At 34.3% G+C, this 16,618-nt stretch overlaps 1 protein-coding gene across 4 annotated transcripts; it reads left to right on the top strand.

Annotated features, from left to right (window-relative positions):
* The first annotated feature begins 74 nt into the window (after positions 1-74).
* Positions 75-16,618, top strand: TUBE1 (tubulin epsilon 1). Of its 4 annotated transcripts, XM_058435495.1 has the most exons (13): positions 271-345; positions 970-1,022; positions 2,072-2,259; positions 3,346-3,403; positions 3,932-4,023; positions 6,087-6,202; positions 7,540-7,661; positions 10,772-10,959; positions 11,169-11,341; positions 12,405-12,545; positions 14,379-14,519; positions 15,203-15,377; positions 15,708-16,618. In XM_058435495.1, the coding sequence occupies exons 6-13, from the start codon at positions 6,102-6,104 to the stop codon at positions 15,864-15,866; spliced, it is 1,200 nt and encodes a 399-aa protein (XP_058291478.1). In that variant the 5' UTR covers positions 271-345; positions 970-1,022; positions 2,072-2,259; positions 3,346-3,403; positions 3,932-4,023; positions 6,087-6,101; the 3' UTR covers positions 15,867-16,618. The 4 variants fall into 4 exon arrangements, with proteins under 4 accessions (XP_032012897.1, XP_058291478.1, XP_058291477.1 ...); XM_032157006.2 differs by lacking the exons at positions 2,072-2,259; positions 3,932-4,023 and adding an exon at positions 75-168 and having other exon boundaries at positions 272-345; XM_058435494.1 differs by lacking the exon at positions 3,932-4,023.

The raw sequence follows: 16,618 nt of genomic DNA, 5'->3' as shown, positions 1-16,618 counted from the left end.
CTGAACCTACGGACGTGCTTAGCGACGGCAGAGGCTTGCGGCAGTAGCGTGACTTACGGCAGCCCTCTAGTAGAGCGCCGTTGCGGAGGGAATGCAGAAGCGGCCGCGGGCTAGCAAGCTCCCGGAGCAGGCGGCGCTCCACCATGACCCAGTCGGTGGTCGTACAGGGTGAGCTACGCCGGGCGGTTAGAGACCTGGTCGCCGCAGAATCCAGCGGCCATGTTTCCTGCCTAATGTCCTATTCTCTTTCCTTCCTCTCCTCCGGTCGCAGTCGGCCAGTGCGGAAACCAGATCGGCTGCTGCTTCTGGGACCTGGCACTAAGGGAGCACGCCGCGGTCAACCAGGTACCCGCCCGCCGCCGGGAGCCCCCCTCGCCTGTCAGCTAGGTCTTCCAGCCCATACGCAGGAAATAATCGACTTGAGCTTTCATCTGACTGGTTTAAGATGCATGGGATCTTCCCAGTAAAGAACGTACTGGTTTTTAAACATGTTGCTGTCAGACACACACTAAACTAAAAGAACACTGGCCAGCGACCTTAGTCTTAACATTTTTCCTGATTCTCAGGGTCTCCTCTTTATTGGTGTTCGTGTGCAGAGCAGTGAGACTTGTATATGGGAAAGTACTTTGTAAAATAGATAACACGTGTGGTTATTGTATTCCTTAATTTAACCGGTCAGCTTTTAAAAAGATTACCAAGAATCCAGAGAACGCTCATTTGATGGGCCTGTCCTACAGTCCTATGGGTGAAATCCTTTCTTTAGTACCCCCTGCTGAACTTTATCTGTAGATCTGGCATTTACTCTTCTAAGGAGATTGGGAAGAGTCAGGCTCTGCATTTTGTGATACTTGCTTTTTCTTATCAGAGTCTCATCCTAGCCATTACAGTATTATGTAATTAAAATTGAAAGAACTTGATTTGGGCGAGAAGCAAAACCTAAATGCTATTAACATATGTTTTTTTTTTTAGAAAGGAATTTATGATGAGGCAATAGGCAGCTTCTTTAGAAATGTGGACACCAGGTAAGATGGGATTAAAGTCTGTCACAGTGTGATACTTTAAGTTTCAATAGCTTGGGAGAGAATTCTTCAAAGGACAATAAAAATAGCCAGTAGCTGCGAAGTTGTGTTTTTTTTGTTTCATTATTGAAAGCATATTTATTCTATTAGATTATTAATATTCTCATATCATTTTTCAGAACAAGACAACAGGTTTGCCTTTAGTGTGACTTCTTTTAACTTAACCTTGAAATAAGTTTCATTAAAAGAAAGCTGAAATTTTCCCAGAGGGCATCTTGTTAATGCATCCTGTAATAACTAACTTTTGAAAGAAAAATATATTGTTTACATATATGCTGTAAATATAAAAATATACTTAAGAAAGTGACAAGCAGTTGTTGGATTGTTTTTGTTTATTTAATAAAGAGTATATGTAAGTACCATATATGTTTTATCTGGAAGAGTAATTTAAGTTGCCGTTCAGGATATCTCCATAAGCTTTTAATAGTAAATCATTAAGTTCATGCATTTTCAAAATACTTTATAAAACTAACTGCTGTGCTTAAACTGAAAAATATATACTTCACGTCAGGCTTTAATCCAATAGGAACATCAGTTCTAGTTTAAAATAGTTGGCTGGGTGTGTGAGCAGTTATCTTCAGAGAAAGCTGATTAGTCCCCGCTTCCTGGGTGAATTCCAGAGTCTATCTAGGGCACTGGCTTGCAAACTCAGAAGTGTCATTGGCATCTCGAGATGGGTTCAGTGCTCTCCGGTACAGCCAGGTTAACCAAAGACCAAATTCTCATTTTCATGGGAACATTACATTATCTTTTGTAGGAAATCTAACTGAAAAGCTATATAATAATCTGAAGGTTGTAATAATCTAGGTGACCATGGAATCAGACCAAAGGAAGTTAGGTGTATTACCTTAATGGCTCGTATCATTTATCTTTATCTTATGGAGATATCTGTCATATAGACTATAGATTCCCTCTTATTTGTAGCCCACAATATCCTCACCTCTAAATTCTCTTAGGAGACTCAAATTTGCCTCTGTAATACTTCCTTTCAGGCGCTTCTCTTGCTAAGTTCCTACACCCACCTCTTTACTTCTTGTTACCCAACGCTTAACATTGAGTATTACAGAGTTGAGACTCAGCCTGGGAGCTTTTCTTTCTTCATAAGGTGACTCTTCATAACTACACTCTCATCTACTCTGTGTGTTTTATGCTTTAACCTGAGAGCACTATTATTTTCCCGGTAAGTTTGGGAAGCAGGGTTGTGGCATCTTGCACTTCTTACTGTGTACTATCAACATATGCAGCATCTGTTCCACAGCTTAGTACAAAAAATATTTTTCAAAGTAAAACCATATCTTTGTGTACTATTCTTATCAAATTTTTATACCTTTTGAGTAGCATGATAGGAATTTACCTACATCATGGGTTGGCATGCATATACTTTCTGTAAAGGACCAGGCAGTAAATATTTTGGGTTTTGTGAACCATAAAGTCTTTTGCACCACTACTTGATCTGTAGCATGATTGTGGGCATAGGTAATACATAAAGGAATGGGTGTGTCCATATTTGAATAAAACTTTATTTAGGAAAACAGGCAGCTAGTTGAATTTGGCCTGACGATTGGCTACCCTTCATATATTCTGTCTTGTGAACTGTCTTTATTGACCCATATACTGCGTTAGATTTCGGTACTTTGGCAACTTTTCCAACGTGAAATTCTGAGAACAACCTTAGATACTCAATGGTAAATACCAGTTATATCAGTTGATGGGTGTTTAGCTGCAATAGGAAACTACATTAATGGTGGCTGAAGCAGTAAAGGTATCCATTTATCTCACAAATCTGGAAATCAGATATTCTAGGTTTAAAGGAATGCCTCAAAGATCTAATACTATATATGTTCCATTGTCCATAAGTGTGTTGGCTTTTTGTACTTGTATTATTACTTCATGACTATAAAATGGCAGTCTGCCCCAGGAATCACATCCATATTCATGTTTGAGGCAGGAAAAAGGAAGAAGATAAGCACCAACTGCCTCTGGTCCTTCTTTAAAAGCTTCCCAGAATACTTCCCCTTTATCTCATTGGCTAGAACTGGATTACATGGCCAGCCCTAACTACAAAGATAGCCAGGAAACTAAGTACCTCACTTTTTCAGCCTAATGGGAGGTAAGGAAGGAAGAAAGAGATAAGGAATAGCTGTTGTGTCTGCCTTACCTGGCCTATAAGCAGTCTTATTATATAAATGGAAGTTAACTTTATTACTTGATAGCGCTATTAGCCATGGATGATCTTATGACCATTTCTCATTTTTTTATCTTTCAGAGTGGTTGGTGATGGTGGAAGTATTTCCAAGGGAAAAATATGTTCTTTAAAAGCACGAGTAAGATACATATGCTTGGATTCTTACATTACATGTATTTTTTAAATAACTATTCTCAATAACTATCATGAGAATAAAACTTTAAACTTTTCAAAGTAGAAAAAATTACTAAGCCACATTTAATATAAATATAACTAAGCAGACATTTGTGTCCACCTAACACATTAGGGGGAAAAACCCATACTTTAAAACACTGTAGTTAGCCTGTTTTCAAGAGAAATAGTGTCTAGATAAATGATAACAAAAGGAGCTTTCTTAACTCTAAGGACCCGAAATACGTACTAGTACAGTTTAATGTTTTATTCAAAGATACTGGAAGATTTATTTGCATCAAGGTTACTACCAATAAAAAACATGGAACCAGCCACATTGTAGTGAATAAAAACGATTAACCATGTAAATTCTCCTGAACCAAGTACTTCAGGTTCTTAGCCCATGTTTACAGTCTTATTTACAGTCTTAATCATTCCAACAATATTTCTGTGATTGTTTCTCTGTAACGAACTACTTTTTCTGATTTTTGATCAGTAATCTTTGACTATAACAGAAAAGGAAGTTTAAATGTTATGGAAGGAATTGAGATGCCAAGGATCAGACCTGGTGTAGTAGCTTAAAGACTGGTGAGCAATAGTTTTGGGACATCTGGGAATCATCTTGTATCTGCAATCTCCGATGTCCTTGGAAAACAAAATTTAGGGCAGAGATCATGTGCTTGCAGGCTGTTACAGTAACTAACTAACACAGTATGCTTTGTGATGTAGAGAGGGCAGGTATCCCAATCCAAATCTTAGAGAAAAAGAGACTTTGACATTTCCTAGACTACTCCCAATTGAATCTTTTTCCTACAACCTTATCAGTAAGCAGATTGAGAGGTGGAGGAAACACTATTAGGAAAAAATTAATCAGCATGTTTTTGTAGCCTTTGACTTTTTTTCCGAGAAGGTACTCTTTCATTTTCTCCTTAAGAGCTCTTGGTATTATGTGGTTGTGATCACTGAAGAGTCCAGGCTTCACAAGATAACTTAGTGCTTGGGTCCCTCCATTGTGTTCAGTTTCTTAGGTTAATAAATACTCAGAATTTTATAAATCCTGTGTTACAATTGTAAAGCCAGGTGGCTCTGAAAGGAAATACAAACATCAAATCCTGGAACAGTTGTGGCTCCAGACCTTGGATGCCTAAGTGAAGAACCCAAAATACTCTCCCAAAGTTTAGTTAATTTCCAAAGGAAAATCAAGGGCCTGATGTAACTAAGGAAGGTCTGCAAGAGTTATATGTCAGGATTTTAATGTTAAGTGACTAGGACAGTGATGATTCTATCAAAACTAATTTCAGGAGGTACCTGACGATCAGTTTGTATTTGCATATTGCTTCCCTTGCCAGATAGCAGAGTAATTGAGGGTTTGATTTATGTATGTTTAATCTTCCACATACCTCAATGAATCTATTTTGGAACAAGGCCAGTATAATCCAATTTGTTTTTTATTTTATAATCTCACAACTTGTAGTACTAAAATTTGCCCATACAGCGAAGTCTCTCTTTGGTTTGTTTAGGTGTTAAAGTCAGCATTTGAGGTCAAAATTGCATATTGTCGGAAATATCCTTGAAAATACCTAACATTGCCAAACATAATCCTATACAGTCCTCTGTATGTAAAGTGTATATATGATTGCTCCATATAAAGGAGCACATTTGTAAAACATAGTTTTATAGTCTTTATGATATACTGCTGTATTATTTTAATTGTAATATCTTAAAGTAGCATGGTTAATTACACAAATGATTAAGCTCACTGCTTAATGTTATATGGCAACAGAACTGAAAGCCATAAACCGAGCATTTCCTCTGTGACACTGAATCAAAGAGTTAACAAATCATTGTTTAGTGTACCCTAAGAATTTGTCAGCTTTGCTTTTTTTATTTAACTCTACTTAGTTTACTTTTTCACTCTTCTTCCTCGCTGTAGAATATATGGAAAGTACAGGGAAGTGGGAGGACAGGACATGTAATCCTACTGCCAAGCTATCCCTGCTTTACATTTTACTAGATGTCCTTCATCTTTTTTTTTTTTTTTTTCTGTTTTTTCTTTCCATAATTAATTTTGTGTTTTATATTCTCATTTCTTCTTAGGAGTGTAGGTTTTCTGTCATGTCAGCTAAAGTTTGTGGTAATGAATTAAATTGTGAATTACTTGGGGGAAGGGACCATGTTGTCATTTTTTACATCTATCCAGTGCCTTTGCTTTGCACGTAATGGTAAATTTACTCATTTGAATTGGACAGTTTTGAGCTGTGGTTCATAAAGAACAGCATGATTGTTCCCGGTATGCAAGTACATTAATGCATCCTGTATTTATTGAGAACTTGTTCTGGTTAAGGATACCTTCTACATTTCTGAGACCTTGTTAGAAATTCAGTTGAGGGGATTATTCTTGAGGTTTTTTTCCCCAACTAGGCATTTTGGAGTAGGATAAAAGAATTTAGAATCCATCTTTTAATTGGATTCCACCTTTCAAACAGAGTTAAATTCTTTTTTAATTTTTACTCATATTCTACATAAAGATTTTAATTAAGCTTAAACTATAAAGAGAACAGTGCAGTATTCAGCACATAAATTCTTTTCATTTACAGAGTGAATAACTCTAAAGGAAAATACATTAATTATATTTTATTTTTCTTTCTCAGGCTGTCTTGATTGATATGGAAGAAGGGGTAGTGAATGAAATTCTTCAGGGACCACTGAGAGATGTATTTGATACGAAACAGCTCATCACTGATATTTCTGGCTCAGGAAATAATTGGTGAGAATACACAGCGTAAAAATTGAATATCTTCTGAAAAAAATGAGCAATCTTTCTTCATTGTGAGATTCTGCTGATACAAAACAGGATGTAATTTGCCACATAATGCTAGGCCTTTCAGCCCACCACCTTAATAAATAGTGGCTTGGAAGCCACCTGTATTTACTCCTAGTTCCTTCTAACTTTTAAAGAAAAAGATGAATTGTGAAACATTTGCTGAATTCCTTTTCATAAATTGATTCTTGAAGAACATTAAATAATGGCAAATGTTTTAAGTACTTTCATTAACTGTTATCTGTGTTATTTGACTCACTCTCAAGTTGTCTAATTGGTCAGATGTAATAGAATTGATAGAGATGCAAGCCAGACCAGTATCCTAGCATTCAAGCTGAGCCTAAGGCTGTTTAGGCCCTTGAGTATATAATGGTCTCTTCTCTTTACTGTGAAAAAAGCTTCAACAGTGATTACTTAAGAATTCACGTTGAGACTGTTGCTGTTTTTTAGAAATTAAGTAGCTCCTTGTTATTTGCAAATCTCTCATATTCATTATTTTCACCATTTGCAGCCAGTCCCTCAGGTTCATAATGCGGAATGATGTGTAATTTTCCTAAAGCATAAATTTGAATCTTGTGTTCCCAGAGAACCAGTCACTTAGTAAGTGAGCCCATCTGACCACCTAACTGCATTTTCACTAATTGTTGTGTAACTTATTATGTAACTTTTAAGTTACACCTGAAATGCATGTTATGGGAAAATCTTTTGTTTTAATTCATCATAGTGATATTTGCAAATTTGGACAACTTAAAAAGACTTGCAGAGCTGCATGAATATCAATTTCTACCATGTGCCATTTCATCTAATAACATGATGTGACCTTTTTTTCTCATATATGAAACCAGAATAGGTTTGTTTAAATTTTTTATTTTCAGTGTCTCTGTAGTTTACCACATTTTGGTTTTTAATATGTAAAATCCACTATAATTCAGAGTTTATACCTTAAATGGAAAGAAGAAAAAATTATGTAACTGAAATCTTGTTTTGTTGGAATTGTACCTTAAGAGGTTAAGAAGATAAATTTAGAAAATCATAGTTTAATATTCACTACTAATGAGCTTACTTATCCAGATATTTGAGGATTATAGATACTGAATATTTGTTTTCTATCTAGTATCTTCAGGATATTGTATGATTTATTTACGTGAAACAAGAATAGACTTTACTTAGCTCAATAAAAATACTTTTCAAATTTGTTTAAAATCCTTTTATTTAGATTAGAACTTATCAAATAAAAAAAAATAAATGCAAGGAATTTTTAAAATCCATATTCTAATTTTCAGGGCTGTGGGTCACAAAGTTTTCGGCAGTCTTTACCAAGACCAGATTTTAGAGAAACTCAGAAAGTCGGCAGAGCACTGTGATTGCTTGCAGTGTTTCTTTATAATACATTCCATGGGAGGAGGTAAAATTTTTCACTCATTTGCCTGTAACAGTGTTAAAGTGGGAATTCATTTTGCAAACATAAGTCTTGTTTTTAGACCTGTGCTTGATAAAGATAGAACTATTCGGAGGGTGTATAGTTTTTGAGTATATAAACATACACCTTTTTATCTTAAAATTTTGTGGAATTATGTCACTATTTTCTTTTTTTTTTTAATGTAAGCCCTCTTAAGAGTCAACAGAACTATATTGGAAAATTTTTTTTCTTGTATCTTTAGTTTCTTTTACAGAACATTCAGATACTTTTCAGGATGTATGAGCTTTTGAGGAATGCTGACTTTCTCCTTAGAGTTTGCCTGTACATTCCTGTTTCCTAGAGTGAAGCATTTTTGACATGTTCATAATGTGTGCTTGCCAAAGGATATCAATACCCTTTCTTTAACCGTCTTCAAACCTTTCTTGTCTCCAAAAAGGGAAAAAAAAGTAAAAGAAACTAGTTTAGTCAATTCCTTTAGATCGTTTATTACATGGCAGTTAATCGACTTGAAGTAAAAATAAATGATCGGCATTGCTTTCTTCCCCCAGGGAAGTCTATACCTTAGAACCGAAGTATTTTGCTCCCCTGTTCCGTAAAAATAAACAGAATGTAATTTGCTGATTTTTAAATAGGCTTAGCAAATTTTAAAAGAACAAAATTGTCACACTTTTTTCCTCCAACCTGAGATTAAGATTTTATATTCAGCAAGTTATGTGTATGTACAGTTGATTTTTATACATATTATTCATTGACATAGCATTTTAAGATTAAAAGTTAAAATTGCTGTGTAACCATGTCTTTAAAAGACCCTCATAATCATTCAGTTAAGAAACAAATTTGTCTCTGTACTAGTGTAATTAACCTGTAAATTTGAGTTAGCTTTTTAATTGATTTATAGTTCATTATACCTTTTTAAAAAATACCTTTATTACCCAACATCTCAGAAGAACATACTTACAATTCACTTAAAATAGCAAAAATAAATATTAATAATACTAAAGGTTAAAAGTAAAGTTCTTTTTTCCCACATCTAATCCCTGCTCCCTGTCCTCACAGATGATCAAGTTTGCAGGGTCTTTTTATGTCTGTTCTTTCAGATATATTCTATGCCTATCAAAGCATGTATGTATATTTTTACATAAACAAGATTATCCAATATCTACTATTCTGTAACTTTTCCACTTTATCTCTTTCTCAAACATCTTTCCATATCAGCTCTCTGTCATAGAATCAATTATACAGTTTAAAGTGAGTTTGTTATTGATGGGTATTAAGTGTTTATGGTGTTTAGTTTTTACATCCAATCATCAGTGAAAGTCTGGGACAAATACTTCTGCATTTGTGCCACTATACCTTCAGACAGTATTCCTAAGAAGAAGACAGGACCAAAGCATATATATATTTTAAATTTTGGCTGATATTACCTATATACCTTCCTACAATACTGCACCAGTGCTGCTTACTGGCAACAATGTGTATGAGTTTCTATTTCCCTACACTAGCACCAATACTGAGTATCATGAGACATAAATCTATTATATGCAAAATTATATCTAGTTTTAATTTGTATTTCCTTAATTAGAAGAAAGGTTGAGCATCTTTACTTCTATTTGCAATTTGTATTTCTTTTATTATGAATCAAATATTTCTATCCTTTGCCCATTTCGTGGTGGCATTATTCATATTTTTTGTTGTTGATTTGTGGGAACTCTTTCTTAGAGAAACTTAGTCCTCCCCATCATATGTATTGAAGGGTTGTTTTGTAAGTTTTTCTTGTTATTTTGTTTATGGGTTTTTAAGTATATATAGAAGTTTTGTTTATTTTTAATGAAATCAAAACTGTCTTCTGTAATGGCTCTGGTTTTTTTATGATGCTAAGAAAGTCCTTCTCATTAAAGATCACCCCAAGAATCTCCCTCACTTTGACTTAGTATTTTTAGCATCATAGCCTTTTAATAGTTATCTGCATGGATTAGAACATTGGCTTTTAAACTTTTTTTTAACCAGAATAGTATGAAATACATTTTATATATCACAATGCATCATACACACATGAAAAAATAAGAAAACGTTATTTACTCATACTACATCTGACATGTTATTTTCTACTGTTTCATTTAAGAAAAGAAAACAGTACTAATCTATTCATTAGTTTCATAGCCTGCTGGTAGTTCAGAACCAGTTTGAAAAACATCGGATTAGAGGATTCCAGTTTTAAGTTCTGAAAAATTTCTGAATTTATGTAAATGTAACTTTATGTATCAGAAAGTTATCTTTAGTGAGATTCCTAGAGTTTCTGCTTTTACATAATCAGTGTTTCATATTTGAAAATTTTTGAAATTCAAGGTAGACATCCTTAATTGTAAACAATTTTAAGGCTGTTTAAGTTGCTTGATGACATGATCGTTTTCTTCATCAAGATTATATACACACTACACTAAAGCTGTCAAGTTAGTTTTCTTAAGTTGCTTAATATCAAATGCAGACTGAACACTGTCTTAGTTGAATTTTTTACTTGTGCATGTGCAATTGGTTCTTGTGGCATTATATAGGTATAACTTAAATATGAAAAGGAGTAAGATATAGACGGCCCTCCCAAACTCACTGTCAGAGCCAGAAATGGAATTCAAGACTTCATTTCCTGAATGTTGCCTTCATTTCCTTATCCAAAATTAGATTAGTTAATATATAATCACAGAAATAAGTTGAAAATTATTTTTACAAATATAAATTCTGACCAGGTGTGGTGGCTCATGCCTGTAATTCCAGCACTTTGGGAGGCCAAGGCAGAAGCGTGCTTGAACCTAGGAGTTCAAGACCAGCCTGGGCAACAGAGGTAGACCCTGTCTCTACACAAATTAAAAAGTTAGCCAGGTGTTGTGGCGCATGCCTGCAGTCCCAGATACTTGGGAGGCTGAGGCAGGAGGATCATTTGACCCTAGGAGGTCAAGGCTGCATTGAGCTGTGATTATGCTGCTACACTCCAGCCTGAGTGACAGAGCAAGCCCCTGTCTCAAAAAACACAAAATTTCAAATTCTTCACGATTATATTCTGAATCATTTATGCTAATTTTTACAAACATTTTAATCCTCAGGAACAGGATCTGGACTTGGCACATTTCTTTTAAAGGTGCTTGAAGACGAATTCCCAGAAGTATACAGATTTGTGACTTCTATTTATCCTTCTGGTGAGGATGATGTCATAACCTCACCTTATAATAGCATCTTGGCAATGAAGGAACTTAATGAGCATGCAGACTGTGTGTTGCCCATTGACAATCAAGTAAGAAATGACATTGGAACTTATGGATAAATGTTATATATATTCAGTCCTGTATTATGTATATGTGTTTATATGAAACATTCTCTTCACTTTTCAGCCTTCTTAGAGAAAAAATCAGTTTAAATTGTTTTTCTTTCTCTTTCCTAGTAGAATATCATCTACATCCACTCTTCTTAATAGCTTCTCTCCCAATGTTTTTCCCTCAAAAGTCTTTATTTGACATCATTAGCAAAGTCGACCTCATGGTGAATTCTGGAAAGTTGGGTACAACTGTGAAGCCAAAGAGTCTGGTTACTTCAAGTTCTGGGGCTTTAAAACAGCATAAGAAGCCATTTGATGCAATGAATAACATTGTGGCAAATTTGCTGCTCAACCTAACGAGGTAATTCTAACCACTATTGTGCTTTTGGTGATATTTTGAATTTTTGTAGTAGCATTTTTTAGTTATTCTAAATCGTAGAAGCTGCTTCTGTTTGTATTTTGTCTTCTATCTTCTTTTCTTGGAGTGATCAAGCAGAATTTTAACTTCTATGACTCCAAAGCAGCATTTCCCCAAGTATGTTCCATGGAATATTAATAGATATCATATGATGTAAAAGATTTTGTGGTTGACACACTTGTGAAACACGTAGACAAAATTAAACATTTTTTAGCTGTAGAATGTCTTAATCATTTAAACCAACTAATCTGTACCCCCTCATTAGCTGGTCCAAAAGATTTCTTTGGGTTTTTGGTATCAGAGATTGCTTTGACATTATTATATTCTAGATTGTAGAGTATATAAAGCAGATTCTTGAGGATTTAGTTATTTCTACAGTTACTAATTATTGACTTATATGTGTTTAACTCAAATATAAAGTTTGTTTTAAATAGGATATTTTTATATGTGTAATGAGCAACTAGAATAGTATATTGATTACACTTCAGATAATCCAGAAACAAGAATGACTGTAGGGCCAGCCATGGTGGCTCATGCCTGTAATCTCAGCACACTGGGAGGCCAAGGCAGGTAGATTGCTTGAGCCCAGGAGCTGGAGATCAGCCTGGGGCACATGATGAAATCCGGTATCTACAAAAAATACAAAAATTAGCCAGTCATGGCGTTGTATGCCTACTGTAGTCTCAGCTGCTCAGGAGGCTGAGATGGGAGGCGGTGTTTGCAGTGAGCTGAGATCACACCACTACACTCCAGCCTGGGCAACCAGAGCAAGACCCTGTCTCAAAAAAAAAAAAAAAAAAAGAAAAAATTTAGATGTTGTGTGTTTTATTTTATACATGATTGTTCTGATACTAAATTTCACTAATATGGAAGAAAAGCATGTGTTCTGCACTGAAGAACAGTGTACAAAAGAATTTAAGAAACTACCTGCTGAATAAATTGAGCTACATTTAAAGTGTATAATTTTAAAATTAAAAATTTTCTCATTTTAATGTTAACTTTTTAGCTCTGCAAGATTTGAAGGGTCCCTTAATATGGACCTTAATGAAATCAGCATGAATTTAGTTCCTTTTCCTCAACTTCATTATCTCATGTCAAGCCTAACACCTCTGTATACACTGACAGATGTTAACATTCCTCCTAGAAGGTAAGGTGTAACTTTGTTTCAATTTTTTGAGGCCTCAAATTACTTTAAAAAACATTTTTAAGAGAAAAAAGTTTACAATAACTCTAGTTATTTAATTGTATCATTTTATCTGTGAGAAGTATGTAAAATACAGTTGATGACATGCATTTTTCCATTAGATGAATGCATCTTTATTTAGAAGTAATTGTTTGAAAATGTCAATATTAAACTATTTGAACTTAAATCTAATGATTAAATTTGTAGGCTTATGAAAAGTCCTTTGAAGTCTGATAAACACATTTGAATCCTAATTGTCACTAGCTACAGGACCTTGGGCAAGTGACTTAAACTTTCTTAGTTTTTCTCATCTGTAAAAATGAAATAGTACCTACCTCATATACTTATTGGGTAGATTAAATGAGAGTTTGTTTTAAAGCTACTGTCACAGCCCAGTACCATAGAAGAATTTCAGATGTAACTCTGTATGTTTTCCAGAACACCTTGCTTTATAACTGTGTGTCATTGTTAAGCATAAAGATTACATCAGTATACTTAACAAAAAATGTAGTTTTGAAAGATACTCTTAGCATGTATACCGATGATGAGCTTGAAAAGTTCACAGTGGCATTCACAGTTGACTGAGGGAAAAGGTCCTGCCAAACTCTGTAAGGAGACAGTATGTGTAAGTAAGAAAGGGAAAACTAAATTGGCTGAGTGCAGTGGCTCACACCTGTAATTCCAACACTTTGAAAGGATGAGATGGGAGGATCACTTGAGCCCGGGAGTTCAAGACCAGCCGGGGCAACATAGTGAGACCCTGTCTGCACTTGTAGTCCCAGCTACTCTGGAGACTGAAGTGGGAGGATCACTTGAACCCAGGAGTTTGAGGCTGCATTGAGCTATGATTTTGATCCTGCACTCCAGCCTGGGCAACAAAGCAAGACAGACTCTGTCTCTAAACAGATTGAAAATAATTTTTAAAAAGTTTTTAAAGTAAACTAAATTAAAGATTCCTTTTTATAACTAAAGTTTTGACAAGATAATTCTATACTTCGGGAATGTCACAAGTGATATTGGTAAGTTTTCATCTAAGCCAACAGCAAATGACCACTTTGCCAACTAATAGATAGGACTCCCTTTCTGCACGGGATGCTGATGACCTTAACAAGCTAAGCAACATACACAGTGTATGCAACATGGTGATTATTAAATGTCCATTGGCATCAGCCTAGCATTGGAGTCTGTGTATTGTTAGATACAAACTTTGTCAGCCACCTTTATTTTCTTTTGTCTTTTATCCTTCAGTTAACAGACTTAGGTTAAAAGTCTCTACTTTTAGGAGCACTACTATGGAGTTTCATCTTTTATAGGAGAGCTTCACATTGTCCTTTGATAATTTCCTCCTGTTAACAAAATTTATGATATAATATACTTTACAAAGTAATAGTCTTAATGTTATAGGCTTTTAATTAGTTTTAGTAGTTTGGATACTATGAAATAAATAAGGTATACTGAACTAAGTAATAATAATACAAGTTTCAAAAATCAGTACTACAGAGTTCAGTAATGCTACAGTCAACATTTTGTAGCTACCTGAAATCACCCATGTACTGCAGAAGCTTTTTCCCCCCAGAAAAAGAAAATATTATATGATTTCTTCTCTTCTCATATCATTAAGATTACTTCAAGAAAATTGTAGTTATTTAATATTTTTAGAATATATATAATCTAATATTTTGTTAGTTTAATATTTATTGTGGTTTATTTACTTATAGAAGACTATCTTCACTTTATAGTTACACATAGAAGAAATAAGTAATTTTTATATAAACAATGACACTTTCATTGTTGCAGATTGGATCAGATGTTTTCAGATGCCTTTAGTAAAGATCACCAGCTGCTTCGGGCGGACCCCAAACACAGTCTTTACCTCGCCTGTGCGCTCATGGTTAGAGGAAATGTACAAATTTCAGATCTTCGTAGAAATATTGAAAGGTTTGGTTTATATTTTTAAAGATAATTTGTGTGTGCTGCTTGGGACAGTGTGGCATAGTAGTTAGTTAACAGCCGCCCTTCAAATTCTAGCAATGCCACTTACTAAAGTGTGACCGTGAACAAACTACTTAGTCTCTTTGTGCCTTGTTTTCTTCAAGTGTAAAATAAGGATAATAATAGTACATAGTTTTTATTTAGGAGTATTAAATGATATATGACATGTTTTATTTTATGAAAGTGTTCAGAAAATCGTAGCTATACTATTTTTATTATCGCTGCCACCAGTACTACTATAGTAGTACTACTACTACTTCTGATTTTTGTGTTAGTATTTCATTCTATTTGTAAGAAAACTAGTCTGTTGAATTACAAAGCAAGGAAAATGATAGTACCTTCATTTCTTTATATCCCTAGATTTCTACTCTTAAGGAATGAGTTTCTAGCTTCTTGAATCACCGTCACAGCCAATTTAATGTTCCCCTATAAAATGTCTCTTAGTTCACTGTCAGACTGTACCATGTTACTGCCAATAGTAAAAAATAGATAACTTAGCGTATAAACTAAGCAATTAGATTGATACCATCCATAATGTTCTGGTTTAACTAATATGAGCTGCCATAATATGGCAGACATTTTTAGTACCTTAGTTCTTACCTTTTGAGGTTTTTTTTTTTTAATCTCAGATTAAAACCATCTCTACAATTTGTCTCCTGGAATCAAGAAGGCTGGAAGACCAGCCTGTGTTCCATACCTCCTGTGGGCCATTCTCATTCGTTATTAGCTTTAGCAAATAACACATGTGTGAAGCCCACCTTCATGGAACTGAAAGAGAGATTCATGAGGCTCTACAAGAAAAAGGTAATTATCATACAGCTTTGTAACTGTATGTGTTTATTTTGGCTATTTAAGATGTATTCTTAAAAATTACACTATTACAAATCGGGGTGATCTTTTCTATTATGTGTGTTGTACTGATTATAACTGAAGAGGAGAGGCTTACTCATACTACTTTTACTCTAAATGAGAAAATTCATGAGTTTATAGGATTCATTCAATTTGACACAAGTTCTCTTTCAAATGTAGAGCTGAATGAACTCTAATTTTAATAAGGAATATTTACCTTTTAGGATAGTCTTATTTATTAAAATTCCTGAAATGGTAAACGTTACCTAATTTTTTAATTTATAGGCTCACCTTCATCACTATCTACAAGTTGAAGGGATGGAAGAAAGCTGTTTCACAGAAGCTGTGTCATCTTTATCAGCACTCATACAGGAATATGACCAACTGGATGCCACAAAAAACATGCCTGTGCAAGATTTACCCAGACTAAGCATAGCTATGTGAAAAAGAAACCCTCAGAAAGACTTTCTTAATTTCACATTGTTTTTTCTGACCTTTCTGTTTCAACATTTTTGTAATTTGGAAACTCCAGTTTTTTCATATTATCAGGAAATATTTTTGTCTAAAAGAGTGATTTCTGTTTAATCACAATTTGTTGGTAATACCAATGTGTGAAACTAGTGAAATCTTAGTACCTTAACTTCAAACATTTCTCTTCAGGAAAGTTCCCTTTTCTAAAATTGAGAGAACAGAGTTCTTGAATATTTTGCTGTATTTATAGCCTCATATTTAGGCATTTATGCACTGGTAAGTCTTCAATAAAAATCTTGTACAGATATATTTTTATAATTATTTATAATTTATATTTTGATGTTCTATTTAAGTTATCCTGATTCTTTAAAAGTAGTTACTGGGAGTAGAAGAACACAATATAAATATTTCCGTGTAATATCCACTAACTTTTCAGGCATAGATTTTATTACAACTGTTAAGGAGGTTTTGCTTCTTCTTTAGATAACAACTTGTTTGCTCAAAAGAATCTTAATTTGTACACTTAACATGTATTTGTATTAAACTTTTTAAATAATTGCTTTCTTATCAAACCAATTGATTTTATAGTAAATGTCTATATTTTTCAACAGTGCTACTTGTTATTGTTCTGCATGACATTTATACAAATGAACAACAGAATGTTACTAAGCTTGATATCTTCCAAACTCTGCAATAAATGGTTATAATTGTTCCAGTTACTATAA

This window comes from Hylobates moloch, unplaced genomic scaffold, assembly GCF_009828535.3.
Source record: "Hylobates moloch isolate HMO894 unplaced genomic scaffold, HMol_V3 SCAFFOLD_2, whole genome shotgun sequence".
Lineage (NCBI taxonomy): Eukaryota > Metazoa > Chordata > Mammalia > Primates > Hylobatidae > Hylobates > Hylobates moloch.
Note: the sequence above shows the minus strand (reverse complement) of the source record. Positions and strands in the feature narration are given on the sequence as shown.

Bases quoted from the DNA above. Each gene is read 5' to 3' on its own strand.
- TUBE1 (XM_032157006.2), top strand. From the start codon at position 144: ATGACCCAGTCGGTGGTCGTACAGG. The intron at 14,520-15,202 runs GTTTGGTTTATA...TTTTAATCTCAG, and splicing joins CTTCGTAGAAATATTGAAAG to ATTAAAACCATCTCTACAAT. The intron at 15,378-15,707 runs GTAATTATCATA...TTTAATTTATAG, and splicing joins TGAGGCTCTACAAGAAAAAG to GCTCACCTTCATCACTATCT.